Source organism: Myxocyprinus asiaticus, chromosome 3 (assembly GCF_019703515.2).
Source record: "Myxocyprinus asiaticus isolate MX2 ecotype Aquarium Trade chromosome 3, UBuf_Myxa_2, whole genome shotgun sequence".
Taxonomy (NCBI): domain Eukaryota; kingdom Metazoa; phylum Chordata; class Actinopteri; order Cypriniformes; family Catostomidae; genus Myxocyprinus; species Myxocyprinus asiaticus.
Window position 1 is genome coordinate 8,757,831 of NC_059346.1, and position 11,056 is coordinate 8,768,886.

The 11,056-nt window shown below is 39.1% G+C and overlaps 1 protein-coding gene across 1 annotated transcript in view; it reads right to left on the reverse strand.

Moving 5' to 3' along the window:
- LOC127430129 (kinase suppressor of Ras 2-like) overlaps window positions 1-9,455 on the reverse strand; it is a 166,957-nt gene extending 157,502 nt beyond the window's left edge. Inside the window, exons 1-2 of the mRNA XM_051679645.1 lie at window positions 8,395-9,455; window positions 140-280 (exon numbers count right to left, since the gene is read on the reverse strand). Coding sequence (XP_051535605.1) covers window positions 140-280; window positions 8,395-8,574 — 321 coding nt within the window. The 5' untranslated portion in view covers window positions 8,575-9,455. The remainder of the gene's footprint in view (window positions 1-139; window positions 281-8,394) is intronic.
- Window positions 9,456-11,056: the final 1,601 nt, after the last annotated feature.

Below are 11,056 nucleotides of genomic sequence, written 5' to 3' on the forward strand. Positions count from 1 at the left end.
GCAAAATAACAAAATCATAAAGGAGGACACCCTATAAATAAATGTTTAATAATTAAAAAGAAAACTAAAAGCATGATTTGGGACAAAAATGTGCAAACACACACACACACACACACACACACACAGGATTGTTCAATACCTCAATAACTTCTTTCTTCATGTTAACTATGCGGAACCAGTGTCCCAGCCGTGGGAATCCATCCAGCTCAACATTCCGCTCCTGTAAGGGCACTTTACGCTTGTAAGAGAGCTGCCGACTAAAATACTTCACCAGTTTGCCCTGGAAAGAAAGACAGAAAAAAGAATGAAAGAATTGAGTAACAGTAACATGGGAAGAATTAAACACAAGAAACTCTATATAACACCTAAATTATATCACTACAGCTTCTTATATTTATTATGACTCACTAACCTTTCAGATTTCAAGACATTAAAATATAGGGAGTGGAAATGTGGCATTTTCTGACAGTTCAAACCATTCTGAAAGAGTTTTCAAAAGCAATTTTCGTGACAATTAAGCAAACAAGGTAACTCTTTCTTCTTTTATAAGGCAACGTTAAACGTGTTCTTCTTATATTTTAAGGCAACGTTAAAAAAGTAAAGTATGAATAGTTGTGTAGATATGCCGCCGTAGGCAAACTCTAAATTCAATGCTTGGCATTCTTATCTGTCCTTCATGTTGTTCAATATTTCATGATCTCTTTGAACTTGTTCTCAGTATGTTGCAAAAACATGAATATTCTAAATTGGACAAGTTTCCCAAGACAGTGATGTCACTACAGTGTTTGTGCAGGGCAACAAGGAGGAATACTAAGACGACATTACTTTGATGGCTAAACAGTAATCATAAACAGAACACATACACAGTAGGCATGCCCATGTAACTTTAACATAAATGTAATGCTCTTCCTAATATATGACCAATAATTGCTGGTTTAAACTTTATGCAATTTTTTATGTCAAGGAATAATTCTGTCATAATTTCCTCACCCTCGTGTTGTTCCAAACCAGTATGACTTCACTATTCACTTACATGTTGACTGAATCTAACATACTACTTAACATCTCCCTTTGTGTTCCATAGAAGATAAAAAGGTGCCATGGTTTGGATTAAATAATGTAGACTCAGCCTAACTATTTATGTGCCAAAGTGTGTAAGTGCACTACAAAATGCACAACATGCAGCCAAATATGTTTGTGTGTGTGTGTGTGTGTGTGTGTGTGTGTGTCCTTGTGGATTGTCCACAAGTGAGCCATAAGCATCACTTTTTGCACAGTAACATGAGGAATCTCCCACACTTTTAGCAAAAGAGCAGAATGACATTATACCAGTCATCCTGCAATGATTTGTCACCAAGATGCATGTCGACCTGTCAAGGTAATGACTAAATATCAATCAGTTATTTAATCATTTCAGCCATCAGTTTATTGAACATTGTCAATCCACATCTTCAGTCTGTTCAGATTCACTGGTGTAGAGTTGATCTCCCATGGCAACACTGAAAGCTCAATTATGAACTCTTTGCATGCCATAATGCACATGCCTTGATTATTCTGGTGTCTGTCTCAGGTATATTGAACAGTTTAATTATTTTAAAGGGATAGTTCATGAAACGCAAAATGCAAATTCCGTCATAATTTACACATTCTCATGTTGCTCCAAACCCATATGACTTTCTTTCCTTCAGATATTGCAAAAGGAGAAGGTAAGGAGAATTTTTTCTGCAGTCAGTGTTCACTTTCATTGCATCTTTTTTCCATACAATGAAAGTGAATGGTGACTTCTGCCTAACATTTTTTTTTGTGTGTGTTCTGTGGGAGAAAGAAAAGTAAAATGGGTTTGGAACAACATGAGGGTCAGTAAATGACGACAGCATTTTATTTTTGAAAGAACAATTCAGATAGCACAGGATAGTGGCTTCTAAAAAGTGCCATAACAAACCTTATACTATGTACTACCTACTTACTTTCACACACACAATTTAAGGGAGTTTCTTCAATTTCTGGCAATTTAATGTCCCATTAAATGTGTACCCAGTAATTTTTCCTCATTAAAAACGTTTAACTCCTAAAGACATAAAATGTAATTTTGCAATATACTGTATGTTGGAAATCATGACCACTCACATAAAACTTAAGACTCCAGTCATATCAGTAACCTTATAAAAGCTGTTTTATTCTACATGGAGAGGGTCCGCACATGGGGGCAGCCATTTTAGAATCACATGACCACCTGAATACCACTTACTCAATCTCAGTAACCGTCCTGTTTTTTGACACTTTCATTCATTGATTAAAGTAATCATGGCTGACTGTGTACACAAAATTTCTACAATGGCATCTGTAACTGAAAACTATTGATTTTAAATTATGCTGCATCCAAGCCACTAGGTGTCAGTGTAAGTCCAAGATGCCACAAAGACAAAAGTTACTGAGTGCACCTTTAAAACTTAATTGGAAATTCTTTTTTACCAGGCCTTCATCATTTATTTTTCATCATCTGTTTTAGCCTTGTCTGAGAACCAGACTTTAAAATGATGATGAAATGATTTCTATCAATTTTTCACACAAAAAAATAAATATGTCTGTCCTACAATTATGGTGTCATTTCCACAACACAAAAAGCAGCCAAAGTGTACTTGTTTACCAAGTCAACAAAAGTGTCCAGGAACATGACCATGGCCAAAATTTTTAATTAAATGGTTATTAACCCATTAACCGATAAGCCATGAATCAAACAAGTGACTAAACAAGCATGACAAAGGTCTATACTGACTGAAACAAAACAGCCTCACATGAAAGAGGTGCATACTTAGCAATAGTTATTGCATCAATATTTGAATGAACAACCGTATATTTCCTTCTTATTCCACATTAAAAAAAAAATTATGGATCGCTTGCACGCCAAATTAACCTACGAGGTTATAACTTGTAGCAGTTTAACAATGGATGAATAAAAACAGCCTACCCACATATTGTGCTGCTGGGCAATCTAAATAATTTTGGTTTAGAAAATTCTGACCCACTTTATATAAGGTGGCCTTAACTACTATGTACTTAATCATTTGATACAATGTACTTATTATGTACATACATGTTGTTGCATTGTAATTTCATTTAAAGTACTTGCATTCAATTACATTTGTAATTACACTGTTAACTTTACCACTAACCCAACCCTTACCCCAAAAACTAACTCTAACCCCTAATCCTAACCCTAACCCTACCTTTACTCCTAAACCTACCCGTACCTCAACCTCAGTAGCAGCAAATGTGGGCATTTTACAGAACAACATGTAGTCACACAGTAAATACATAGTTTTGTATGTATTTAATATTAGTACATAGTAGTTAAGGCCACTTAATATAAAGTGTGACCAAAAAATCAACCAGATGATGACAAGCCTGGGAACTCGCTCCGAAGGCACTGACGTCCCGCACATCGCCCCTCCATTTTCATTTTCACCACATTCTTCTTCTTTTGTTTTGGCGATTCGCATTTTTTGTTTATATCGCCACCTACTGGGCAGGGAGGAGAATTTATAGTAAAAAAAGACTTTTGATCTGTTTCTTACCCACATCTATCATATCTCTTCTGAAGACATGGATTAAACCACTGGAGTCGTATGGATGACTTTTATATTGCCTTTACGTGCTTTTTGGACCTTAAGTTCTGGCCACAATTCATTTGAATTGTGAGGACCTACAGAGCTGAAATATCCTTCTAAAATTATTCATTTGTGTTCAACAGAAGAAAGAAAGTCAAACACATCTGGGATGGCATGAGGGTGAGAATATGATGAGAGAATTTTCATTTTTGGGTGAACTATTCCTTTAAAAATGTCATTTCCATCACAGAATTCTATTAAACACAGTACAGAATTTGAGATCTGCTAGAAAAGACACTGATGACATAAATCTCCTGTGATGCATGTATATTCACTGTTGACATATTAGTAGACAAATTAAAAAAATAAATTAAAAAAAACTTGCAAGAGGGTGACAAATGTTTTAACTGAGACTTTACTTTCTAGAAGTCCACAATGCTAATCCCACAAAAAGTATTTACTCTCACAGATACTCTATACCCCAAACATTGTAGGCTACTGTTAAACATAAATCACAAGATAGGATTACTAAATGCCATATCTCAGAATGTCAGAACCGTTATTATATTTTAAACCTTGAACAAGTTAATATCATATTTGGGAAATAAACCGCATGTATATAGTAAAGAAGGATGACTGTGTGACCGTAATCAAATGCCATTATGCTCTGAACATCACTGGTGCCTAGAAAATTCAGGATGGTAATGCACATCCATCATCATGTAAACAAGCAAGAACCCCTGATAATATCTAATGTTTGTAATTATTCTTCCATCAACATGAACAAACAAAGTGCTTCATTGTGACATCCTGACATTAGTGACGGCTGCAATCAGCAACCAATGAAAATGGTTTTCCCCACGTCCAGAGAACAGAGTGCAGAACTACTACAGAGCTGTTAAAAAAACAGACTGGCTGACGGGCGGGAATACATAGCTAAAAGGTCTGCCAACATGAAAGATCACCTCAAATGTCACACCCTATTACTCTAGCCTCTAAGCCACAACAAGAATTGTCATAGAGAAATTCCTCACATGAAATATTGTAACTTGTGAGCCAGTATAACAGCACACAATCATAATCAGAAGTAGCCTATAATGTTATACAATAGGGTTAAATAAGTTGCATAAGATAGAGACAAGTGAGGGTCTCTAAGAAACATAGCGCCTACACATCAAACGCCCAAAGAGGGGACCACTTTAAAACTTAGTGCATTTGTGAATTCTGCAATGGGGTGATACAGACCCAATCCAATGCAAACTAAAGCAATATTTAAGGATGTTGGAACCTAAAGCAAACTTTAGCAACTTTAAAAGCAAAACAACAGACTATATTATGTTTAGAGGTTACAAGTGAGTATAGCGTAGGTATGGCCTACACATCAAGACCATAAACACAGATCAGATTTTTTTGCATGTACAGAGAGGGAAACAGACCCAATACAATGCAAAACAATGTTTAAAGCCTATAGGATGTTGAAAATTAGAGAAATTAAAGACAAACTGGCTATTTACTTTTGGGAGGTAATCAGTGCCAAAACACACAGAACTGCGGTTGGATGTGGTTTAATATCCCAACCTTTTCATATAGTGGAGACCGGGACTTGTCACAGGAAAGTTGTCACAATGGCTTTATCGCAATTCAGTAACTATAAGGTTTTGAGTCAAATGTACAATTAGACAAACTTGTTTTTCTCTAGCAGGGGCTTTGCATGTTGGTTTCAAAATCCTAGTTCAAACTGTCTCAAATTACAGTGTAATAAATGATTTAGCCTTTTAGTTATCATAACTTAAAATGCAGAGTTAGAATAACTACCCTGGATTGATCTTGTTGAGATAATGGCTGAACTTGTGGTAAGTGATTGAACTTAGAAAAACTATTCAGCTAAAATAAAAAATATAAGTCAAGAGAACTATACACATCACTCTCACGTATTTAGATTCCCAGCATGTGTAACTAGTCCTGCTCGACCCGCTCCAAACGGGATTCGAACCGCCATCTCCGGCATGGGAGGTGGGCGTGCTAACGAGGAGGCTAAAGGCTACAGCCCCTAGTGTCAGTCGCTAGTGCGCCTCTTGAGGTCAGGGGAGTGACGATTACACACTGCACAGCTACTTACCAGCTGGCTACTGTTACACTCACCCCCCTAAACCTCACTCCCCATCCGGGTCACGGCACCATTGTAACCGGTCCTGCTTGACCCGCTCCAAACGGGATTCGAACCGCCGTCTCCGGCATGGGAGGTGGGCGTGCTAACGAGGAGGCTAAAGGTTACAGCCCCTAGCGTCAGTCACTAGTGCGCCTCTTGAGGCCAGGGGAGTGAGGATTACACACTGCACAGCTACTTACCAGCTGGCTACTGTCACTCCCCATCCGGGTCACGGCACCATTGTAACCGGTCCTGCTTGACCCGCTCCAAACGGGATTCGAACCGCCATCTCCGGCAGGGGAGGTGGGCATGCTAACGAGGAGGCTAAAGGTTACAGCCCCTAGCGTCAGTCGCTAGTGCGCCTCTTGAGGCCAGGGGAGTGAGGATTACACACTGCACAGCTACCTACCAGCTGGCTACCATTACACTCCCCCACCAAACCTCACTCCCCATCTGGATCACGGCACGATTGTAACCGGTCCTGCTTGACCCGCTCCAAATGGGATTCGAACCGCCATCTCCGGCATGGGAGGTGGGCGTGCTAACGAGGAGGCTAAAGGTTACAGCCCCTAGCGTCAGTAGCTAGTGCGCCTCTTGAGGCCAGGGGAGTGAGGATTACACACTGCGCAACTACCTACTAGCTGGCTACCATTACACTCCCCCACCAAACCTCACTCCCCATCTGGGTCACGGCACGATTGTAACCGGTCCTGTTCGACCCGCTCTGAACGGGATTCGAATCAGTGTCTCTGGCATGGGAGGTGGGCGCACTAACGAGGAGGCTAAAGGCTACAGCCCCTAGCGTCAGTCGCTAGTGTGCCTCTTGAGGCCAGGGGAGTGAGGTTTACACATTGCACAGCTACCTACCAGCTGGCTACCGCTACACATGCACTGCTGCATGAATAAATTGTTCAAAGTGCAGTGTTACTGTTAATCTCCACTTTCACTTTCGCATTCTTCTTTTGTTTTTGGCGATTCGCATTCTTCGTGCATACCACCACCTATTGGACAGGGAGGAGAATTTAGAGTAAAAAAGGACTTAAGCATTGATCTGTTTTTCACCCACACCTATCATATCGCTTCTGAAGACATGGATTTAACCACTGGAGTCTTACTTTTACGCTGCCTTTATGTACATTTTGGAGCTTCAAAATGTTGGTACCCATTCACTAGCACTGTATGGACCTATATTCTAAAAATCACTTTAAGTTGACACAACATTTTAAGGCAGCAAAAAAACTTACTTTTTAAGTTGAAACAATTATATTTTAGAATAAGTGTAGAATAATTTATGAATATCATATTTTTTTAATAGCTGTTGGGTAAACAAAGGTATTTTCATACTGTAAATATCAGGTCGAAGCAGGTTGTAACGTGTTTTACAATTATACATATTCTGCCATTTCTATTAGTCAAAACAATGGTCTGATATACTTTTAAAATGTTTACTGTTTTATGAAACGTTTTGAGCTTCAGAATTGTTCAGCTGAATTCATTTATCTGAATAGCTGTTTATGAAATAGCCTATTTAATGGCAGATTCCTTTTGTGATAAAGTAACTTAACCCCATATAGTTTGACAACATATAACAGTTGAAATGTTCAATAGCTATTTTGTAGCCAAGATGTTTTATGTGACTGCTTGACTTTTAAAAAATGTACCTACCCTGTGAAATATTCACTGGAGTAAAAAGAGTGACAACTTGCTCCTATAGGCTACTCCAAGCGAATTTCTGCTTGATATCACAAAAAATGTGTGCATAAAGGAGCAACTGTTTATCAAGTCTTTTTGTAGGCTATATACTAGTAATAGAATGATATATCGGCCAGGCCATTTTGAGATTATCAGCATCAGACCATAATTAACAAGCTTTACCTCTACCTTAAGTCAGCCAAACTTAATAGGCCTAATGATGGCCTTGAGATAAAAAAAATAAAATAAAATAAAATAAAAAATAAAAATTGTCAATATCTTTTTTAAATTTATATATTTTTTTTTCATGTTAATTAAATATTATGTGAAATAAGAGTTCATTTTTGTTCACCAGTTTTAAGCAGGTCATTAAATTGGATTATAGCTATATATCGGCCATCCTGCTTTCTAAATATTAGTATCATCATCAGTCATTGAAAAACCCAAATTGGCTGCCCACTAGTAGCTATATGCAAAACACAAACTGGCATGGTATCACAACCAAATATCTGATGCAATAGTTCTTGTTATGTAACGAAATTTCGAACATTTTCATGCTTATAATGTAGCCTACGTTCGGCTGTTTAGTGATGCGGATGAGGATGTAAATTCATGTCAACAATAGGCCTCTTTCGGTGTCCATGTTAGCAGCGTGAGCGCACGAGCCACCTTCCTCCACCTGCAGAATGCGCAAGATCGCGCCTCTCACTGCTGCAGCGCGAGAGCTTCTTCACTTATTACGCCGCACGCGAAAGCTTATAAATCCAATACAGTCATTCCCCGAGATGCAACTTTCCATTTGAACACATTTAAAAATGCAAAAATGTTTAATGTGCACACACACACACACACACACACACAAATATACACACTCTCGTGACACTTGTACAAATGCAGGGGGTAGCCTACTGGGGTGTAAATATGAACATACTCGCATTTGCTTACCTCCAGTGTTCGGATTTCTTTTTGTGTCAAGTCGTTGGATGTGGCACATTTGGTCCTCAAACCTTCCAAACTGGAGATGCTGATGTCAATCATGTTTTGCACCAGTTCGCACTGCTGCAAGGCTTTTTGCAAACTCAAATGATGCTCGTCGCTATTGGTCATATTCTCCTCGTCCATCATTTGTGAGCAGTGGTCCTTTTGCTATGTGCAGACTACTTTTTTCCTTTGATCTGATTAGAAAACACTGTGATAGTACGCACAAACAGGTGAGCGTCAATTACATTTAAGGATAATGGTGTGAGTGATCATGAGAAAATAGACTCTACGTATAAGGCGATTCCATTGTTGTCGGTTTTTGGATATCCTGACGGTGTTTTCATCAGGGTTGCACTGTTTGTGTTTGATGTTCCAGCTTCTACCATAATACACAGATACTGAAGGAAGTAAGGAAAAATATAAATAAAATCAGATCCTCTCTGCGGTGGCATCAGCTAGATCCAGGGCGCGCTTGTGAAGTGCAACACAGATTGAGACATCTCTGTCACTGATGATTCAGAAGAAACACTACACTACGTGATATTTTTTAACGATAACGTCTGATTTGAGTGCACGTACTCCCCTTCTGGACCATCATCCGCTGCATCCCGGCGCTCCCCCAACACAGCGACATGTTCGCGTCAATCAAATTCACAGCATCAGCAGCAACAGCATTGCATCGCCGACTCAAGCAGGGAAAAGAGTTCTCGCGAGATAAGCATCAATGCAGTGAGCTCACTGTTGGAACTCAAATCAACCCACTGTTTTATATTGTCAAGTAGGGGCCTATTATAAAAGTATTTTAATTGACTATCAAATGGAAATACATACAGCGCCCCTGCATTTCCATAGTGCACTACTTTAAAACTGACAAGCATCACCCTCACTGAAGTAGGCTGCAAAAAATCACATATCAGGTGCATGAATGTGGATAATGTAATATATCATAGCTGGGGAAATGATGCAACAGTTTTTGTAATTTTCTGATCAGTTTAACAGTAACAGAATTACCCCTCAAAAGTCTGGCTTACATGTACAGGTGCATCTCAATAAATTAGAATGTCGTGGAAAAGTTCATTTATTTCAGTAATTCAACTCAAATTGTGAAACTCGTGTATTAAATAAATTCAATGCACACAGACTGAAGTAGTTTAAGTCTTTGGTTCTTTTAATTGTGATGATTTTGGCTCACATTTAACAAAAACCCACCAATTCACTATCTCAAAAAATTAGAATACATCATAAGACCAATAAAAAAAAACATTTTTAGTGAATTGTTGGCCTTCTGGAAAGTATGTTCATTTACTGTATATGTACTCAATACGTGGTAGGGGCTCCTTTTGCTTTAATTACTGCCTCAATTCGGCGTGGCATGGAGGTGATCAGTTTGTGGCACTGCTGAGGTGGTATGGAAGCCCAGGTTTCTTTGACAGTGGCCTTCAGCTCATTTGCATTTTTTAGTCTCTTGTTTCTCATTTTCCTCTTGACAATACCCCATAGATTCTCTATGGGGTTCAGGTCTGGTGAGTTTGCTGGCCAGTCAAGCACACCAACACAATGGTCATTTAACCAACTTTTGGTGCTTTTGGCAGTGTGGGCAAGTGCCAAATCCTGCTGGAAAATGAAATCAGCATCTTTAAAAAGCTGGTCAGCAGAAGGAAGCATGAAGTGCTCCAAAATTTCTTGGTAAACGGGTGCAGTGACTTTAGTTTTCAAAAAACACAATGGACCAACACCAGCAGATGACATTGCACCCCAAATCATCACAGACTGTGGAAACTTAACACTGGACTTCAAGCAACTTGGGCTATGAGCTTCTCCACCCTTCCTCCAGACTCTAGGACCTTGGTTTCCAAATGAAATACAAAACTTGCTCTCATCTGAAAAGAGGACTTTGGACCACTGGGCAACAGTCCAGTTCTTCTTCTCCTTAGCCCAGGTAAGACGCCTCTGACGTTGTCTGTGGTTCAGGAGTGGAATACGACAACTGTAGCCAAATTCCTTGACACGTCTGTGTGTGGTGGCTCTTGATGCCTTGACCCCAGCCTCAGTCCATTCCTTGTGAAGTTCACCCAAATTCTTGAATCGATTTTGCTTGACAATCATAAGGCTGCGGTTCTCTCGGTTGGTTGTGCATCTTTTTCTTCCACACTTTTTCCTTCCACTCAACTTTCTGTTAACATGCTTGGATACAGCACTCTGTGAACAGCCAGCTTCTTTGGCAATGAATGTTTGTGGCTTACCCTCCTTGTGAAGGGTGTCAATGATTGTCTTCTGGACAACTGTCAGATCAGCAGTGTTCCCCATGATTGTGTAGCCTAGTGAACCAAACTGAGAGACCATTTTGAAGGCTCAGGAAACCTTTGCAGGTGTTTTGAGTTGATTAGCTGATTGGCATGTCACCATATTCTAATTTTTTGAGATAGTGAATTGGTGGGTTTTTGTTAAATGTGAGCCAAAATCATCACAGTTAAAAGAACCAAAGACTTAAACTACTTCAGTCTGTGTGCATTGAATTTATTTAATACACGAGTTTCACAATTTGAGTTGAATTACTGAAATAAATGAACTTTTCCACGACATTCTAATTTATTGAGATGCACCTGTACATAGGGGAAAAAGTGTT